Source organism: Mustela erminea, chromosome 9, assembly GCF_009829155.1.
Source record: "Mustela erminea isolate mMusErm1 chromosome 9, mMusErm1.Pri, whole genome shotgun sequence".
NCBI lineage: Eukaryota > Metazoa > Chordata > Mammalia > Carnivora > Mustelidae > Mustela > Mustela erminea.
In genome coordinates this window covers 56,524,975-56,546,704 of record NC_045622.1, presented here as the reverse complement: position 1 = coordinate 56,546,704, position 21,730 = coordinate 56,524,975, and the positions used below count along the sequence as shown (strand labels likewise).

Sequence of the window (21,730 nt, the reverse complement as noted above, 5' to 3'; positions counted from 1 at the left end):
GGTTAAAGCCTCTGCCTTCGGCTCAGGTCGTGATCCCAGGGTCGGGGGATCTAGCCCCACATCAGGCTCTCTGCTCCGCGGGGAGCCTGCTTCCTCCTCTCTCTCTGCCTGCCTCTCTGCCTACTTGTGATCTCTGTCTGTCAAATAAATAAATAAAATCTTAAAAAAAAAAAAGGACATGAAACAAAGAGGACATCACACATTAGTAAAAGTTTCAACAGTGAGAATATAGAGTAATTATAAATGTTTATGTACCTTATGACAGACCATCAAAATATATGAAGCAATAACTGACAAAATTGAAGGGAAAACAAGACACTTCTACAATAATAAAGACCTCAGCAACCCACGCACAATAGTAAACAAAACAACCAGATAATATATAAGGAAATAGAGAAGGCTTAAACAACAAAACTAACAAGATCTAACAGACATAAACCTAACACTATGCCCAACAATAACAGAATACACATTATTCTCAAGTGCACACTGGATATTTTCCAAGATAAACCATACATTAGGGCCATAAATTAAGTCTCAATAGATTTTAAGAGATAGATATCATACAGAGTATCTTCTCTGTCAACAACAGGAAAAGTTAGAAATCAATAAAGAAGGAAAAGTGGAAAATCATGTAAGTGAAACAACACACTTTAAAACAACCCTAGCTCAAAGAAGAAATCACAAGGGAAACCAGAAACTACGTAGAGATCAATGAAAATGAAAACACAGGGACGCCTGGGTGGCTCAGTTGGTTGGACGACTGCCTTCGGCTCAGGTCATGATCCCAGAGTCCCGGGATCGAGTCCCGCATCGGGCTCCCAGCTCCATGGGGAGTCTGCTTCTCCCTCTGACCTTCTCCTCGCTCATGCTCTCTCTCACTGTCTCTCTCTCAAATAAATAAATAAAATCTTTAAAAAAAAAAAAAAAAAAAAAAAAAAAAAAAAGAAAATGAAAACACAACATCCCAAACATTAGAGGACAGAGCAAAAGCAGTGCCAAAGGGAAAATTCATAGCTATAAATGCTTCTATTAAAAATAACAAGAAAGATCTCAAATCAACAACCTAACTTCAGAACATAAGAAACTTGAAAAAGAAGAACAAACTAAACCCAAAGCTAGCAGAGGAAAGGAAATAAAGATTAGAGCAGAGATACGTGAAATAGAGAACAGAAAAATAGAGGACGTCAATGAAACTAAACGTTAGTTCTTCAAAAAGATCAACAAAATTGACAAACCTTAAACTAGATGGACTAAAGAAAAAAGAGAGAAAACTCTAATTACCAAAATCATAAATATAACTGCGGATTCTACAGAAATAAAAAGAATTTTATGAGAGTGCTATGAACAACTGTTTGTCAACCAATTAGATAACCTAAATGAAATGGACAAATTCCTAGAAATATAAAACCTGCCAAGACTAAATCACGAATAGAAAATCTGAATAGAAGTATAGCTAGTAAGAAAACTGAATCAGGAAGAGGAAGGAAGGAAGAAAAGAGAAAGGAAGGGAGGGAGGAAGAAAAAGCAAAATCCTGGACTTGATGGCTTCACTGGTGAATTTTACCAAGCCTTTAACAAAGAACTAATACCAATCCTTCCCAAACTTTTCCAAAAACATGAAGGGGAGGGAACACTTCCTAAGCCATTCTCTGAGGCCCAATACCCTGATACCAAAGCCAGACAAAGACACTACAAGAAAGAAACCTAAAGACCAACATCCTTTATGAAACCAATGCAAAAGCCTCAGAAAAATAGTAGCAAACAGAATTTTGTTTTTAAAACATTTAAAGCCAAGGGCACCTGGGTGGCTCAGTCAGTCAGGGTCATGAGATCAAGCCCTGTAGCTCTGCTCTGGGTGTGGAGCCTGCTTAGGATTCTCCCTCTCCTTCTCCCTCTGTCCCTTCACAATCCCCCTTCTCCCTCTCTCTGAAAAATAAATAAAATAAAATAAAATAAAATAAAATAAAACATTAAAAATCAAGCTGTATCAAATTTGAGAAAAAAATCAGTCCACTCTTCTCCCCAAATGTATTTCTTACCCATAGTTGCAAGCTAAGAAACTAAAAATAAATAAATAAATAAAAATAATAAAAATAAAATAAAAATTTAAAAATAAGAATCACCATAAACACAGAAAATAACCCTCAATCTTCTCTCATGGTAGTTATCCTCATTGTCCTACAGGAAGAGCTTTGCAGAATGAAAAGTTCCAAGTGTGTAGCCTGCCATTTCAAAGAACCTTGCCAATGCTTCTATAATAGCAATGGCCAGAAAGCTAACTGCACACAGCTAAATTAAGTTACATTTTAAACCTCTATGCTGGTGAAATTTACCAAAAAAGAACCCCATCACATACACTAACTTCTTGGGTAGTATCCCGACTCCTCTTCATTAGTTTGTTTCTTGAAACAGTAAAAATAGCAAAAACTTTAGGGGCAACAGTGTGTCACAACAGGCTATTTGACAGGGTGTCCATATTTGCTCCATGTTTGTCCTCAAGCAAGGAGCCGCCCTTAAAGTCCACAATCTTTTCCTGCTCTTTCTCTCTAACCACAGTAACCTTTTGTATCCTTCTTTCACTGGCAGCATTCTGCCAAAGACTACAGGAAGTAAATTAATACACAGAACTTGCCCTTAGCAATTTCAGTTTTTGAGTACTGCAAATAATTTTACCAACACCTCAAGTGGTTTAGCTAACTGCAGTCAAAAGCCAGATTTGATTTTACCCTAATATTTAAGGTTTTTAGTGACTCTTACATGGCTTCTGTGTTTTCAGAGATTCATTTATTCTGTTTGTATAAATAGATATGTAACACATCTGTTATTTCTGGAGAATTACAAAGTGAATTTCAGAAACCATGCTTAAAAATAAAACATTAATACTCTTGTAGGAAATTGAAAGTAACAAGCATCTTGAAAAAGTGAAGGGCTCAAATCCCTTCAAGTATAATTAAGGTTATGCAATATTATTTTTTTTCTTCCAACATTCCCCTAAAACTATTTTACAAATCTACTTTTCATGTGCTTTAAGTACTGTTCTTCAGATTGCTATCATATGATCAATCCATTTGAACTATTTTCCTTTATGATACTTCTCTATTGGGATGGCTCCTCTGTACCCTCTCTAAATTTCACAAATAATACTCAACTTTTTTGGCCAATCAATCCTTTGCATAGAGGATGACAACATTACACTATTAATAATAATTCTATAAAGATCATCTCAGTGTCTTTGAAGGAAAAGAAGTTAATATATTTAATTGGAAGATAACACAAGCATAGAGTGTAAGCCCTCTAAGTGCTAGAACTTTTCCTTCTCTTTTGGGCAGTGCCATAATACCTAGAAGAGCGCTCAATAAATATTTCTCAACACATGGAAACTGGTATATCTCAAAATAAACTTCTAACTTAAAAACAGTATTTTATTAAATAATTAAATGTGGTAATCAATCCTTCTAGAGCACAAATTTTCACTCATCTTATGGTCTAACTAAGGAAACACCAACATTCACAAGACTGAGCTCCCAACAGAGGTGAATCACCAGGCTAAAATATTAAAAAGGAACCAAAACACAACCACCATATTTTTAAAAGCTGTTTTAACATTGCAAAACTGATAGAGGAGATTAAGTGTTCATATAAATTACAATTCCATTTCTTTTAAGGTATTTAGATACTCTTGGCTACTTAGATGATGTACCAATGACAAATAATAGCAAAAGCTATAGAACTTCCCAAAAGGAAGTTTATAATAGTGTCATTACCAAACATGACTATTAGACAGTTGGTACAAAGATGTTTCACATTCTTTCAACTTAACAACTTGCAGACTCTCTAAAGGAAATTCCCACCATACGACCAAATGCTCTAATTTTCAGTTGATTTTTAAATGTGCTGAAATGTAACAGTTAAGAATATATATTGGCTTTTATAATAGTGCTTGATCTCAAATGTTTAAGTTAAAATTAAATTCTCAGATTTTGCTCTTTCTCCAGTTCTGCCTTGTCAAAATTCTAACATAATAAAATTTAACACTTTTTTAGAGCACCAGCAATACATGATATAGCAAAAAAATACAGACATAGTTTGAGACAATTAGATAAATGATTTTTAAAATTTACTATCACTATTATAGATTCAATCAGGCCTGAAAATTGGCAATATCAGTGATGTTGTATTCTAATCCATCCAAGTCATCAGAACAAACGATAAAATCTTATTAGGCCCAACATCAACTACATAGTATTTCTGCTCATATTTAATAGAAATCTAATCATGAAGGGAAAAAATGAAAAATTCCAAATACAAAATGCATTCTACAATACAAATGACCAGAGCTATCAAAAAAAATCAATGCCAGGAAAAACAAAAAAGGTGGAGGAAACATTCTAAATAAAATCAAGAGACATTATCCACCAAATGCAATGTGCAAACCTTAATTGGATCTTGGGGAAACAACTTATAGAGATTTCAGGAATAAATGAGGAAATATGAATGTAAACTACATATTAGATATTAGAGAATCATTACTCATTATCTTGGGTGTGATAATGACATTATAATTATTTGAGGAAATGTTCTTTTTCTTAGAAGATGCAAAGTGAAGTATGTAGAAGAGAAGTATGATGATTGCAGCTTACTTTCAAACAGAATAGCTTAGAAAAAAATGTATATCGACACAATATTAATATAGCAAAATGTTAATAACTGGTTAAGACAGAGGCAATTAATAGTATTCCTTTTGTTAAAGTACTATTCTTCAGTGTATTATTCTTCCAACGTATCTGAAGATTTGCAATTTTTCCAAATAAATAATTAAAGGGAAAAATGTCAGTAGGTCAATAAGTTTCTTCATATTTTTTTAAAGACTTTATTTATTTGAGACAGAGAGAACGCACACACGCACATGCAAACAAGTGGAGGGAAGACAGTGGGAGAAGCAGCAGACTCCCCACCCAGCCAGGAGCCAGACAATTCCAGGATCCTGAGATCAGGACCCAAGCTAAAGTCAGAGGCTTAACTGGCTGAACTTCCCAGGTGCCCCTCTCCACATTTCAATTCAATTCATTAAAAAATTCCAAACTCTAAAGTTGGTTAACACAATGAAAATTTCATTTCTTATAGCTTAAAGTAACTTAAATGATTCTTGTTATGGATACATTTTAGATAACTTGGATTATAAAGCAAATTTCGATTAAGCTGATCCTACTGCATGGGTTTCTATTATTAAATCTGAATTACTGTTGCATTTTTTAAGGCTTAAAAATTTTTTTAAAGACTTTAAGTGATAGTTTTTCAAAAAATTCTGGCATAATAAAAACAGTTATGTAGTTATCCTAATGAAACAGAAGATGTTCTCACAGTGGGAGGATTTTTATAATGCTTCCCCAAAGGCAAGAAAATCCTCCCACTACTTTACCTCATACTATTTCCCAGACACATAAGACTATACAAAGGCCCACAAATTTAATTAATCACTCTCTTTCTACTAGGGAAATCCATTATCTAACAAAGCTAGGTTCCAACAATTTACAGAAATAAGTAAAACTAAGACACTGAATACAACAAAGACCATCATATACAGGTACACATACATTGAATAACAATTTCATATTCATTAGTGTATCTGACAAGCCTGAAAAGAAGAGAGGGGAGAATGGTCATCATTCTCCTCTCAAAAATGATGTAAAAATGAAGGTCAGAGAAGTCAAGTAATTTTCTTAGTATCATCAGTTCGATGTATTTCAGACAAAACATTCCTGCCTTTGAATTAGTGTCCCATTTCTTGTCCATAAAATGAAAAATATGTAGTCAGTGGCTATAGTAATAAATACAAATAAAGCAATTAGATATATACTCCCATATACCCCCAAAATACCAAAAGACTACAGTCCAATATGAATATATCATATATAAGTAATATTAGGAATATTTTATTTTGCAACATATTCCTCAGTCTGTGAAAGAAAAAGAGCCATTAGGAATATCCTTTCTTAATGTCCCCTCCCACATTTCAACTTTCTTTATAGAATGAAACCTCTACATAACCTGGAAAAAAAAAAGAGCATAGCTAATCAATTCTATTAAGATATATATTTTTTAAAACATTTTAAAATCTCTGAAATCAGGGCATAGCTAACCATTGACAACATCTCACAACTACAGTTGTGAGATCAGCATGTAAGAGAAGCTAATGGTTGTTCTGTTCCCTTGAGAAGACAACTGCAACTCATATATTTCTAACAACAAACATGTAAAAATCCCAAGTGTTGTCTAAAAACCTTCCCTGACACTGTCTGCTAAGATCAAGACACTTCTGGTATGAAAACCTAGAGAATGGTATCAGGAAACAGGAAAAATTCCTGGAGACAATGCTGGAATATTCTGTTAAGAAATGCTATGCTACCGGTACCTGGGCGGCTCAGCGGGTTAAGCCTCCGCCTTCGGCCCAGTTCATGATCTTAGGGTCCTGGGATCGTGTCCCACATCAGGCTCTCTGCCCAGCAGGGAGCCTGCTTCCTCCTCTCTCTCTCTGCCTGCCTCTCTCCCCACTTGTGATCTCTGTCTGTCAAATAAATAAATAAAATCTTAAAAACAAAAAAAAAGAAAGAAATGCTACACTACTAATATACTAAGATGTACAGAGGTAATCTAGTATGGAAAAGTAAGTAGCAATAATCGCACCTCGGATAAACCTCAATGGCTACGATACTGCCACTGCGCAAAGCTGGAAAAGTAAGTAAATTAATGGCTCTGGATCTAAAAGTTATTCAGAACAGTCAGACTTTAAGTAGGAAGACATTTTAGAAATACCTTTATCATACTTCTATTTCCCTTTTAAGGTATGGCCAAGAAATAGATATTTTAAAAATATCACTTCTAATTAATGCTGAAAGAGTTCTTTCAAAAACTGTAATCAGATGATAAAGAAAGCACAGTGTCACACAGAGTTTAACTTGCAATTTTTTTAAAGATTTTATTTATTTCTTTGACAGACAAAGATCACAAGCAGGCAGAGAGGCAGGCAGCCAGGGATGGGGGTGGGGGGGCAGACTCCCTGCTGAGCAGAGGGGCTGGATCCAGGACCCTGGGATCATGACCTGAGCTGAAACATAAATAACTTTTTTTTTTTTTAAGATTTTATTTATTTGACGGAGAGAGATCACAAGTAGGCAGAGAGGTAGAGAGAGAGAGAGAGAGAGAGAGAGGAGGAAGCAGGCTCCCTGCCTAGCAGAAAGCCCGATGCGGGACTCGATCCCAGGACCCCAAGATCATGACCTGAGCCAAAGGCAGAGGCTTAACCCACTGAGCCACCCAGGCAGCCCCAAAAATAACTTTTTTTTTTTTTTACAGTACATTCATTAAGACTACTAATGCCTTAAAATTATACATAACTTCTGACCCAGAAATTTCACTTATAAGAACTGGTGAAAGGAAATAATCAGAGATGAATGTAAAGCAGTTCAACCTAAAAAATAATTTAAATAGTCCAACTGTCCTCTCTGACCACATCCCATCACCAATGAGGGTAGGTCCTCAGATAGCAAATGCAAATAATAAGTCTGACATCATCTAGCAAAATCCACAGGTAGAATGTCAGTCTTTGAGGGGTATCTCTACTACCAATAAAAAGTAAAAACACTGGTGAGGGAGTTAAAAAAGAGTGTAGAGATAGCTTTGTCTATATCATCAAGAAATAAATTGAAAAATTAATTGGAAAAATATTGAAGAGTAAGAAGAACTGAGAAAAATCACCTAAGAAGTAAATATGAAAAGAAAAAAAAAGAACAATCAGCACACTGACTCTCCAAATGACTTCTCCCAAGCAGAGAGACACTGGAACACTTTAATGTCTGAATATTATTATTCTATGAAATTTTAAAATATACATTAGGTATCTTACACAGTTTATACATTATTATATAGAATTGTATAAACAAAACCAGATATAATTTACTTAAAAGACATTTAAAGAAGTTTTTCAAGAATAAATTAGACTGCTCTGTAAAATGCAATTCCACTATACTATATACCTATGTATACAGAAAAATACATATGTCAACACACAAATAACATAAATATATGCTATAAATACACAAACACACACAAAAACATACGTATATGCACTTAACAGAAGAAGAGACAGAAGTCTAAATATATCATTTAGAGTTAGAAAAATAACAAAGTCGCCAAAATAGTGCTGAATTACAATGGAAAGAGTAGGCCAAAAGGAATGGCTTAGGAAACTAATTTCTTATTTATTATATGAAATAATCTAGCAATAATGTCTAGAATTGATAAATCATGAATCAGTTATAAGCACATTATTTAAAGATATGGAAATGATCACCAGGAGAACCAAAATAGTCATGTACTTTTAATCTTTTCTCTGAGGCTGGTGATTGTGATTGAGACAAAGGACTGCTAATTTTCATGCAATTTAATGTACTGTCTTTTATTTTTAATAATCAGCCTGTCTTATTTATTTGATTATTAAAACTTTAAATCATGTCCCAGACAAATATACAAAAATTTTCATTTCATATAAATTTTAAGGGCAGATCACATACTTTGGTCTCAGTGGAAACATCTATTAAAGGCACAATAACTGTCCTATTTTACAGGTCTGTTGAGAGGATTACACCAGATAGTGTATATAAAAATAAACAGAAGAACATTAAAGAAATTGTATGAAAAAAAAATCAGCAAAATGACTAGTACAAGGATTCAATAAATTTTAGTTATCATTACTAGTACTTATTAAATTTGCATAGAATAAGGTTCAACACTAATTATTAAAACTGACACTAATTCAGGGACGCCTGGGTGGCTCAGTGGGTTAAGTCTCTGCCTTTGGCTCAGGTCATGATCCCAGGGTCCTGGGATCAAGCCCCACATCGGCTCTCTGCTGAGCAGGGAGCCTGCTTCCCTTCCTCTCACTCTGCCTGCCTCTCTGCCTGCTTGTGATCTCTGTCTGTCAAATAAATAAATAAAATCTTTAAAAAAAAAAACTGACACTAATTAATTATGTAAAGTACCTGATTTACAAGCACTCAATAACTAATGGCCGAATTAATGAGTCTATCTTTCAAGAAATAATTATCTTCTAAGATTACCAAATAAAATACAGTTACCTTGTTAACCACAGTGAAATCAGAATAAAACTAAAATCAAAACCTGACATTTATAATTTTGGGATTGGAAAGACATCAATTTTAGAATTCTGTTCCACATAGAAAGTAACTGCTTACAAGGGCCAAAATTTCCAAATCATGTCAAACTGTTTTTATACAAGGAAAGGTAGTTATTAATTCTTTACATATCTACAAAATGATATACCAACATAATTTTTTCTTGGCACATTTAGTTAACTGGGAGTAAATAAAATTCTAATTAAAATAAAAGAAGGAGGAGCGCCTGGATGGCTCAGTGGGTTAAAGCCTCTGCCTTCGGCTCAGGTCATGATCCCAGAGTCCTAGGATGGAGCCCCACATCAGGCTCTCTGCTCAGCAGAAGCCTGCTTCCTCCTCCCTCCTCTCTGCCTGCCTCTCTGCCTACTTGTGATCTCTGTCTGTCAAATAAATAAATAAAATCTTTTTAGAAAAGAAAAGAAGGAAATGCTTAAATTTCCCTAGAAATAGCACTATGCCATCCACAGAAAGTACATCATTCTCTATCAACAGGGACCTAAACAGAAATAAATGCCTAACTGGATAAAATAAAATTAACCTTCCATAAGACTGTAAAGAATAGGATACATTAGAGAATGAATATACAGATGACCCCTGTACAATGTGGGGATGAGGGGTGCCAACCCCCAATGTAGTTAGCAATCTACATACAACTTTGATTCACAAAAATGTAACTACTAAAACCCTACTGTTGACCAGAAGACTTACTGATAACATAAGTAGCCAATAACACATATTTTGTATATATATTATATACAGTATTTTTACAAAAAACTAACCTAACAAATGTTAGTAACAAAACTGAGGAAGAAGAAATACATTCACAAAATGGTACATAAATTTATTGGGGGGAAAAAATCCCATGTATAGGCAGAATCAGGCAGTTCAAATCCATTTTGTTCAAGGGTCAAGTATATATACTCATAAAATGTATGCATTATTACTTACACTTGCAAATACTTAAAAATTCTATAAATATTATCTCCAAAGGCTCATAACCTTCATAAGGAGGCACTTAACTCCTTGTCTAGAGATTCAAATGAAGTAAAAAGGAGGATCAAAGTGAGGTAGCCAGAAATTTTTTTAAAAAAGGATGCAGGGATAACAAAGTTTCTCTCCAACAACCACATCTGCCTTTAAGCCAAAGAAGAGGTATACCTAGAATGGTCACCTCAATTTCCAAGCTTACCTGTGCATACTCTCTTTCAATGGCAGCTTTCTTCTGACTGAATGTCCTAAAAACACAAATAAAAATTCATTACCAGAAGTATATCAAAAATTTTATGTAAATTTATCAACCCACCCTCAGATACTACCTGATCAACTGTTGTATTTCAGGGAAAATACAACATATTATTCATTTATGTTCCTAGGAGTACTGCTGACAAAAGACTCTGGAGTCAGAAAATCAAATCAAACATTCAAATACTGCCTCTACCATGTACTAGTTGTATGATCTTGGTCAAGTCACTTGACTGCTCTGTGCCTCAGAATGGGGATAGTAACAGTATCCACATCACAGGGATAGTGTAAAATTTACTTAATTAAAATACATTAAGTGCTCAAACCGTGTCTAACACACAGTAAAAGCTATATATGTACTTTTATGACAAGGACTAATGCATAGTAGGCACTAAAAATGTTTACTGAACTTAACCAGTGTAGAGGGAACTACAGAAAACAAAGTAAAAATTGAATTTGGGGGGCACCACAAATTTGGAGGGCTGCCTCAGTTGGTAAAGCATGTAACTCTTGATCTCAGGGTTTTAAGTTCAAGCCCCATGCTGGGTACAGATAACTTAAAAAATAAAATCTTTAAAAAAATAATAAATCAGGGGTGCCTGAGTGGCACAGTCAGTTACATGCCTGATTATTCGTTTTGGCTAAAGTGGTAATCTCAGGGTCATGATATTGAGCCCCTCCATCAGACTCCATGCTCAGTGCACAGTCTGCTTAAGACTGTCTCTCGCTCTGCCCCTCCCCACCATGTGTTCTCTTTCTCTCACTCCCTCGCTCTCTCTAAAATAAATAAAACTTTTCAAAAAGAAGAAAATCAAGTTTTGATCAGCTTAGCAACATGAAGAGCAGTCAAATCAATTCCTTCATTCAAGTCCTTTGTAGCAAGAGTTATAAAACAAAGTACAAGGACACTAAATGTGGTATAATGGATGTACCCTTTCCATACATGTATTATATTTGACAGATTCTATTGTAACACTTTTCACATTTTAACATTTATGATATTGGGATTCACCTTTTAGTAATGATTAGCAGTATTTTCTTTTACTTCAATAGTACATGAAATAACAGTACACCTTATAAACCATAGGCAAGGTAGTCAGTGAAATATGTTAATACTGACAATTTACCTTGAATAGTTTGAGCTTAAGACTTTTCTGTTAGGGGCCAGATATCTGTACTCTTAAAAGCACTTCACCAAGGCAGAAATATCAGAGCAAAAAGTGAAAAATATAAAGAAAAGGGTGGGATTTGCAGGGAAAAAAGACAATTTAAGCCAAAACTTCCACTTTAACAGTTATTTAAATTTATCAACATGATTATTCATTTCTTATATAAGAAAAACAACTATTTAAGATCTTACTACATATGTTTTTAGTGAATAACTGTTACATAGCCTTAAAAAGGAAGGAAATACTGATCTATGCTATAACAAGGATGAACCTTAACGACGTTACACTTAATGAAGTCAGTCACAAAAAGGCAAATACTCTAGGATTCCATTTATATGAGGTACTTAGAGTAGTCAAAATCATATACAGGGGCGCCTGGGTGGTTCAGTGGGTTAAAGCCTCTGTGTTCGGCTCAGATCGTGATCCCAGGGTTCTGGGATCGAGCCCCACATCGGGCTCTCTACTCAGTGGGGAGCCTCCTTCCCCCTCTCTCTCCACCTGCCTCTCTGCCTACTTGAGATCTCTGTCTGTCAAATAAATAAGATCTAAAAAAAAATCATATAGACAGAAAGAATGGAAGTTTCGAGGGGCTGGAAGGAGAGCATCAGAGGAGTCATTACTTAACCAGTATAGTTTCAGTTTTACAAGTTGAGGAGTTCTGGAGATGGATGATGGTGAAAGTTGGAGAACAATATGAAGTACTTAATACCACTAAACTGTACACTTAAAAATGGCTAAGATAGTACATTTTATGCCATACATATTTTACTATAGTAAAAAGGTGGAAAAAATATAGCATAGCTTTTCCTTAAGGGGTATTGTACTTTTTAAAGCATTTAACACAGTCCTTTAAAATATAGTAAGTCAGATGCCTGGGTGACTCAGTTAAGCGACTGCCTTCGGCTCAGGTCAAGTCCCACATCAGGCTCCCTGCTCAGCAGAGAGTCTGCTTCTCCTTCTGACCCTCTCCCCTCTCATGCTCTCTCTCACTCTCTCAAACAAATAAATAAAATATTTTTAATAAATAAATAAATATAATACAGTGAGTCTATTGTCCTTAAAGCATACAAACTATATATTATATACACATATATAAATACACTGTATGCATTTATATACTGTTTTATATAACACACACATCAAAATAGTCATTAAGTTTTCTCTGGGTAGTGGGATTACAGGCTTTCAACTTCCTTCTTTTGCTTTTGCTTCCACTGTTTTCTGATGTTTTAGTAAGAATATCTATCATGTTTGAAAAAATGTCCTCATTTTTATTTATTTATTTTTATTTTTTAATAAACATATAATGTATTTTTATCCCCAGGGGTACAGGTCTGTGAATCGCCAGGTTTACACACTTCACAACACTCACCATAGCACATACCCTCCCCAATGTCCATAACCCCACCCCCCTCTCCCTAACCTCCCTCCCCACAGCAACCCTCAGTTTGTTTTGTGAGATTAAGAGTCACTTATGGTTTGTCTCCCTCCCAATCCCATCTTGTTTCATTTATTCTTTTCCTACCCACTTAACCCCCCATGTTGCATCTCCACTTCCTCATATCAGGGAGATCATATGATAGTTGTCTTTCTCCGATTGAAATGTCCTCATTTTTAAATAAATGCACACATATAAACACATGCATACACCTTTATGTACTCATGTTGTTTTACTAAAATTGTACCAGAAATCATTATGACTAGTACTACCAAATATGCGATCTTCCCACCTACCATAAATACCCAAGCAAAAATGAACTAGCTTGGGGCACCTGGGTGGCTCAGTAGGTCAAAGCCTCTGCCTTTGGCTCAGGTCATGATCCCAGGGTCCTGGGATTGAGCCCCACATCAGGCTCTCTGCTCAGCAGGGAGCCTGCTTTCCGCCCCCTCTCTCTGTCTTTCCCGCCCCCTCTCTCTGCCTGCTTCTCTGCCTACTTGTGATCTCTGTCTGTCAAAAAAATAAATAAAATCTTTAAAAAATAAAATAAAATAAAATGAACTAGCTTATACTTTCCCCATTAAAAAATCTGAAAACTTACCCATATTTGGAAGGAGGCAGAATTTTTTAATATTTTACAAAACATGAAAGCAAATATTTAAGCTCTCAGTAGTACTTATTTAGTGTTTAGTGTTTATTTATTTAGCTTGAAAGCTTAGATGTAAATCATCCTGAAATAAGGATATTCAAGTGAAGTCACCAAGAAAATAGGAACTCTCTTACTCTGAACATGCATATCAACTAATTTTAAACCTCTCAGTGGAATTTTTAGTTGTTATGACACAATTACATGTCTATTAAGTAATTTTCTGTTCTAACGAAAGAAAACAAACCCAAGTTGACAACTATTCAAAATCAACATCATTAATATTAGAAATCTATTTATTATAATTCACAGTCAAGAGAGCAGAACAACAAAAAAAAAACTTCTCATAATCTCCATATAAGATGAAAAAGCATTTGTTAAAATTCAACATCAGTTTCTCATAAACGTCTTTAGAAATATAATGGATGCTATAATTAAACAGATGGACAAGAACAAGTGATGGCAAGGACATGGAGAAATGAAGCTGGCAGGAATGTAAAAAGATGCAGCTGCTTCAGAAAATCATAGTCTGGGAGTTCCTCAAAAGGTTAAACAAAGAGTTACCATATGACGCAGCAGTTCTATTCCTAGGTATATACCCAAGAAAACTTAAAACATACATTTATACAAAAACTTGTAAATGAATGTTCATAACAGCATTATTTACGATTGCCAAAAAGTGGAAACATCCCAAATGTCCATCAACTGAAGATCAGATAAACAAGATGTGGTATATTCATATGATGGAATATTATTCAAAAAAGGAATGAAATACTGATACATGATGACATATGAATAAACTTGGAAAGCACTATGCTAAGAAGTCCCATAAAAGGCCACATATTATATCATCCCATTCATACAGAATGTCCCAGAATAGGCAAGCCTACAGAGACAGAAAGTAGATCAGTGGTTGCTAAGGGTTGAAGAGTTAAGTTGGCCATTATTTAAAAAATATTTTTCTTTTAACTAGATAGGTTGATTATAAAGTTCATAAAGAAAAATGAACATTTAAGAATACTTATAAACATTTTGAAAAAGAATAATATTTTTAAAAAGACCTACTCTCACCAGATAATAAAAATTAACTTAAAAAGTGACAATACTTGGGCTCCTGGGTGGCTCAGTCACTTAGGCCTTTGCTTTGGATCAGGTCATGATCTCAGGGTCCTGGGATCCAGGCCCACATCGGGTTCTCTGCTCAATGGGAAGTCTGCTTTTCTCTCTCTCTGCCTGCTCTCTGCCTACATGTGATTTCTCTCTCTGTCAAATAGATAAATAAAATCTTAAAAAGAAAAAAGTGACAACACTTAAGACAGCTTGGTAACGAAACGAGTAAACAGAGAGACAATGAAACATAAGTCAGAAATATACCTAAAAGAGAGCTCCCCTACAACCCAGCAATTGCACTACTAGGTATTTATCCAATGGATAAAAACATAGTGACCCAAAGGGGCACCTGTACCCCAATGTTTATAGCAGCAATGTCTATAATAGCTAATATATGGAAAGCCCACAAATGTCCATCGACAGATGAATGGATAAAGATGGGTATGGGGGTGTATGGGGGTGTGTGTGTGTGTGTGTGTGTGTAAAATGGAATATTATTCTGCCATCAAAAAATTAAATCTTGCCATTTGCAACGATAGAACTAAAGAGTATTATGCTAAGTGAAATAAGTCAGTCACAGAAAGACAAATATCATATAATTTCACTCATATGTGAAATTTAAGAAACAAAACAGATGAACAAAGGGGAAGAGAAGGAAAAATAAAATAAGATGAAAACAGAGAGGAAGGCAAACTATTAGAGACTCTTAACTATAGGCAAAAAACTGAGGGTTGCTGGAGGGGAGGTGGGGGGATGGGATCTTTTCCTCTTTGAATCAAAATGTTTTCTTTTCCAGTTATTAAATTTTTGTGTTTGTCAGTGTCTTTTCCTCCCTCCTTCCCTCCTTCTCTCTTCCTTTCCTTTTTCCTTTCCTTTTCTCCCTTCTTTTCTTTTTTCCTTTCTTTCTCTCTCTCTTTCTCTCTCTCACTTTCTTTCTTTCTTTCTTCCTTTCTTTCCAGCACCAGAAACAAATTCTTTACTCTGGACATTCCAGTCTAAAGTGAGTCAATGCAAGAAACTAGGTGCTTACAAAATTATTTGAAGATGCAGAGGAGCAAGAGACAGGGATCCACAGGTGGGCTTAACTGGTTACCAGCATAGCTGGGACCCAGAGATCAGGGAGTGCTGGCTGATCTCACTGCTATGACTGAGGTCTGGCCTTTGCCCTGGGCTTCTGGGTAGTAATCTCTAAACCTCTGGAATGTTACGACTGATAACAGTGTTTTTATTTACCTGGGGACTTCAGTCCATGGCAAATAGCCTATACTAACAATGTGATTTATTGAGAGTGGTGTGGAGAAGAGGGGGGCGGGGGCACATGGTATGAACTCAACCTCTGAAAGAGCTGGAAACTAAAGTTAGCCCATGGGCAGTCAATCACATCCAAGTAACCAAACATACCTCTACTCCTTGGTTGATTTTAAATTACATCCCTTCACTATTAAAAAACCACAACCTTCAATAAACTTTCAGTGAGCTGTGTGAGTCCTTCTATAAATTATCAATTCTAAGGGTGGTCCGGGGGACCCCTGATCTTGCAAGTCATTTCAGAAGTGAGGGTAATCCTAGAGGCCTCCAAACTTGCAGTTGCTGTCAAAAGTGCGAGTTGTCGGGATGCCTGGGTGGCTCAGTGGGTTAAAGTCTCTGCCTTCGGCTCAGGTCATGATCCCAGGGTCCTGGAATTGAGCCCCACATCAGGCTCTCTGCTCAGCAGGGAGCCTGCTTCCTCCTCTCTCTCTCTCTCTCTCTCTCTCTCTGCCTGCCTCTCTGCCTACTTGTGATCTCGGCCTGTCAAATAAATAAATAAAATCTTTAAATTAAAAAAAAAAAGTACGAGTTTTCTTGGGAACTCCCTAACTCCGTAATTCATTGCCAGGATCAGAAAAAAACCTAAAAATGTTCAAATTATTATTATTATTTTTTAAGAGTTTACTTACTTGATAGAGAGAGAGCAGGGGGAGAGGCAGAGGGAGAGGGAGAACTAGGCTCCCCGCTGAGCAGGGATCCCAACATGGGGCTTGATCCCAGGACTCTGAGATCACAACCTGAGCTGAAGGCAGAGGCTTAACCAACTGAACCACCAAGACGCCCCCAAAATGTTCAAATTATTAATGGTGATAATGGAAATAGGATATCAACAACCATAATGATGAATGTTAAAAATAAAGATAAATGCATGCACTAAATGGCTAAAATTTAAAACACTGGTAACTATAAATATCAGTGAGCTTACAGAGAAATGAAACTTTGTTATTGGTGGGAATATAAAATAATACAATGCTTTGGGGAAAATATGGTATTTCTTATATATAAGCACATATCTATCCTGACATATCAATTTAGAAGTAGGCATTTACCAAGAGAAATGAAAACATAAGTACCTAAAAACACTTCATGAAAATATTTATAGCACCTTTATTCATGAACAGACAAAAACAGGAAACAGTCCAGGTATTCAAACACATAAAGAACTTCTAAAACTCAACACCCATCAAAAAACAAATAATCCAATTAAAAAAATGGGCAGATGCCACAAATAGACAACCTTTCAAAGCAACATACAGATGGCCAATAGAGACACACGAAAAGATGCTCAACATCACTCATCATCAGGGAAATATAAATCAAACCTACAATGTGAGATCACCTCACACCCATCAAAAGAGCTAAAATCAACAACACAAGAAACAACAGGTATTGACAAGGATGTGGAGAAAGGAGAACCCTCCTGCACTGTTGGTAGGAATGCTGGTATGGCTACTCTAGAAAACAATATGGAGGTTCCTTAAAAAGTCAAAAATAGAACAACTCTATGATCCAGCAACAGCACTACTAAGTATTTTACCCAAATAACACAAAAGTACTAATTCAAAGGGATACATGTACCCCAATGTTTGTAGCAGCATTATCTACAATACTCAGACTGTGGAAGCAGCCAAGTGCCCATGAACTGATGATGGATAAAGATGTGGTATGTATGTGTATATAGATAGAGAGATAGATACAGGTAGAGATAATGGAAGATTACTCAGCCAAAGAAAAGAAAGAAAGAATAAAAGCTTGCCAATTTCCAATGACATGGATGGAGCAAGAAGTATTATGCTAAGTGAAATAAATTAACCAGAGGAAGACAAATACCATATGACTTCACTCACAGGTAGAATTTAAGAAACAAAAACAAATGAGCAAAGGTAAGAGAGAGGAAGATAGAGGGAGGGAGGAAGGGAGGGGTAAACCAAGAAACAGACTCTTTAACTATAGAGATCAAATTGATGGTTACCAGAGGGGAGATAGGTAGGGGGATAGGTTAAATAGGTGATGGGGATTAAGGAACGCACTTGTAATAAACACCAGGTGTTGTATGTAAGTGCTGAATCACTAACTGTACACTTGAAACTAATATTACACTACATGTTAACTAACTGGAATTTAAATAAAAATTTTTTAAAGTGATATATTCTTGTGAAATGGGTAAGCCTCATGATTCACAGATGTGTACCCCTTGGGCAAATAATACATTATATTAATAAAAATAATTAATAAAAATAATTTTTAAAAAAATAATACCAAAACAAAAGTGATATATTCTTTTTTTAAGATTTTATTTATTTATTTGACAGAGAGAAATCACAAGTAGATGGAGAGGCAGGCAGAGAGAGAGAGAGGGAAGCAGGCTCCCTGCTGAGCAGAGAGCCCGATGTGTGACTCGATCCCAGGACCCTGAGATCATGACCTGAGCCGAAGGCAGCGGCTTAACCCACTGAGCCACCCAGACGCCCCAAAAAAGTGATATATTCTTAAAATGTAATAAAACTCAGCAATAAAAGCAAATGGACTATAAGATGACTACCACATTTTTATTATTCTGAGTTAGTTCACCCTGTTATTTTCCAAATAACACTATATAAATACAACTAGTATTAGGATATAAAAAGAATTTTTTAGCATGGACAGCAAAGTGGTATAAGGGAACTAGTATACTTGTATTACCAGCATGTCGACAACTCTTTCATCAAAACCCCTTTATGGAGCACCTGGGTGACTTGGTCGGTTAAGTGTCTGCCTTTGGCTCAGGTCATGATCCCAGGGTTCTGGGACTGAGTCCCACATCGGGCTCCCTGCTCAGCAGGGAGCCTGCTTCTCCCTCTCCCTCTGCCCCTCTCCCCTGCTGTGCGATACACTCAAAAAAAATTTTTTTATACAAAACAAGTAGAATAAAGAACTGAAACTATACAAGTCTTGCAGAGAGGAAATTATTTGGCTCCTAATAAAAATATTTGCCAATTGCCAACAACATTCACCAAGTATCTTCTGAATTTCAGGTATTCTGCTAAACAGGCACAAGAAATATAAACGAATGAGACATGGAATCTGCTCTCAAGGGATTCATTCATTAGTACAGGCATAAATGGATGATGCCAAGATTCAAAATGCTATTGTCATAAAATAAAAGGTAGAAAGTGTTCTTATTTCTTATTAATTAGGCAACCTTGGGTAAGTTAATTTTCCTGCCTGTGCTTCAGTTTCCTATAAAAAGAACACCTACCTCATAGGATTATTATGAGGATGAAATGTACATATTTGTAAAGCACTTAGAACAGACTTGGTACATACTAAATGCTAGAGTAAGTGCAAATACATTCCACATTTATTATAATTATGAAATTTAATCCTATTTAAAATATTTTGACTAAATGAATATGTGAAGCACTAACAAAAAAATATACTTTACGTGACTCTGGTGTTGATGACAGAGCAAAGTGAGAATCTCCTTACTCTAAGAAATTACCCAAAAGCAAAAAATAAATAAAAAAGCAAACGTGATCTCCAATAAATCTAGGAAACATATGAAAATATAAGTGAAAGGCCAAAAGAGAGACAAAACTGGAGAAAGAGGGTGAACATAAGGCATGAGGCTCCAAAACTGAAGGGGGTTGTGCAGACATCTCTTCAAGTGTACTTCCTGAGGTATAAAATGGAAACCGCATTTGCAACAACAAAAAAAGGGGGACATGAGCTAGGGGAAGGAACTTTGCTCCTCACAGTCTGAAGTAGTAGAGGAAACAGTACTAAATAAGGAATCACACAAACAAGCTACACTAGCAGAAATTAGGCTGCTGGTATGGCAAAAAGGTAGTGAGACAACCTACACTATAAATAGTCCTAAAGCAGCAAATCTTCTCTAGCCGAGGAGAATGAAATAAGTTCATACATATAAGCCTGGTTATAAGGAAAATTCCTATAAATTTGGAAGACAGTAGCTACCCTGAGACACCTACTTCCAATATCCTTTAAAAAGTAGTACAGGAAGAACTCTCCTCATTCAAAAAATAATAACAATAATAATAACCCAAAAAGAGGCAGGAATAGAAAATATAAATGCAAAACTTAAAGGAAAACAGGAGCCAAAGGACATTCATGAAAAAAACGCTGCCATGGAACAGATTAAAAAATATATAATCAAATATTTCAAATGAATTTTTAAAACTTAATAATGCAAAAAATGAATGAAACAAATACCACTTACATATCGAATTATAATGTTTAAGTACCAAGAGAATAGCAGTCTCATTGACTCCTCAAAAACCTTAACTATTATTGCTGACAGGAAGGCTTATCAATAATAGCCAATTAACACATATTTTGTATGTTATACATATTGCATACCATTTTCTTACAATAATCGAAGCTGGATAAAAGAAAATGTTAAGAAAATCATAAAGAAAATAAATTTATGGGTGCCTGGGTGGCTCAGTGGGTTAAGCCTCTGCCTTCGGCTCAGGTCATGATCTCAGGGTCCTGGGATCAAGCCACACATCCGGCTCTCGGCTCAGCAGGGAGCCTGCTTCCTCCTCTCTCTCTGCCTGCCTCTCTGCCTACTTGTGATTTCTGTCTGTCAAATAAATAAGTAAAATCTTAAAAAAAAAAAAAAGAAAAGAAAATAAATTTATAGTACTGGATTATATTTATCCAAAAAAAATTGGACCCACATGGTTCAAACACATGTTGTCCAAAGGTCAACTGTATGTTACTGTGGATTTTTGTATGTGCCCTTTATCATATTAAGGAAGTTGCCTTTTATTCCTAGTTTCCTGAGTGGGGTTTTTAAATTATTTATTTATTTAAAAATTTTTGATTAGTTGACACTTAATGCTACATGTGTTTATATATGTTACAATGTTTCAGGTATACAACACAGTGATTTCACCTTCTCTATAAGTAACACGAGGACCATCACAAGTGTAGCTACCATCTATTACCACAAAATGCTATTACAATATCATTGTATTTTCTATGCTATGCCTTTAGTTTACTGAGCAATTTTTTTCACAAAAAGGTGTTAAATTTTGTCAAATGCTTTCTTTGCCTCTATTGAGATGATTATGTGGTTTTTCTCCTTTGTCCTATTCATATGGTGCATTTCACTCACTGATTTTCTTATGTTGAACTTCCGCATTCCTGGGATGAATCTCACTTCATAGTATGGTATAATTCTATAAATGTGTTGTCAGATTTGGTTTGTCAGTGTTTTGTCGAGAATCTTTGCATCAGTGTTCATAAGGGATATTGATCTTTGGTTTTCTTGTGTTGTTTTTGTCTGACTCTCATATCAGAGTAATGAAGACTTCATAGAATATGAGTGTTCCCTCCTCTCCTATTATTTGGAAGTGTTTGAGAAGGATTGGTATTAACTTTTTTTTTTTTTTAAAGATTTTATTTATTTATTTGACAGAGAGAGATCACAAGTAGGCAGAGAGGCAGGCAGAGAGAGAGAGAGGAGGAAGCAGGCTCCCTGCTGAGCAGAGAGCCCGATGCGGGACTCAATCCCAGGACCCTGAGATCATGACCTGAGCTGAAAGCAGAGCTTTAACCCACTGAGCCACCCGGGTGCCCCAAACTACAAAATTCTTAAAAGCAAGCACAGAATTAA

General features: G+C 35.6%; 1 protein-coding gene and 1 non-coding gene across 8 annotated transcripts in view; both read right to left on the bottom strand.

Annotated features, from left to right (window-relative positions):
• Nucleotides 1–21,730, bottom strand: part of FCHSD2 (FCH and double SH3 domains 2) — a 273,812-nt gene that overhangs the window by 208,353 nt on the left and 43,729 nt on the right. For all 7 annotated transcript variants that reach the window (XM_032360435.1, XM_032360440.1, XM_032360441.1 and 4 more), the window contains exon 3: nucleotides 10,384–10,429. In XM_032360435.1, coding sequence (XP_032216326.1) covers nucleotides 10,384–10,429 — 46 coding nt within the window. The remainder of the gene's footprint in view (nucleotides 1–10,383; nucleotides 10,430–21,730) is intronic.
• On the bottom strand, nucleotides 6,590–6,732 carry LOC116600387. The gene has a single exon (XR_004289608.1). It is a non-coding gene; the product is annotated as a U4 spliceosomal RNA (small nuclear RNA).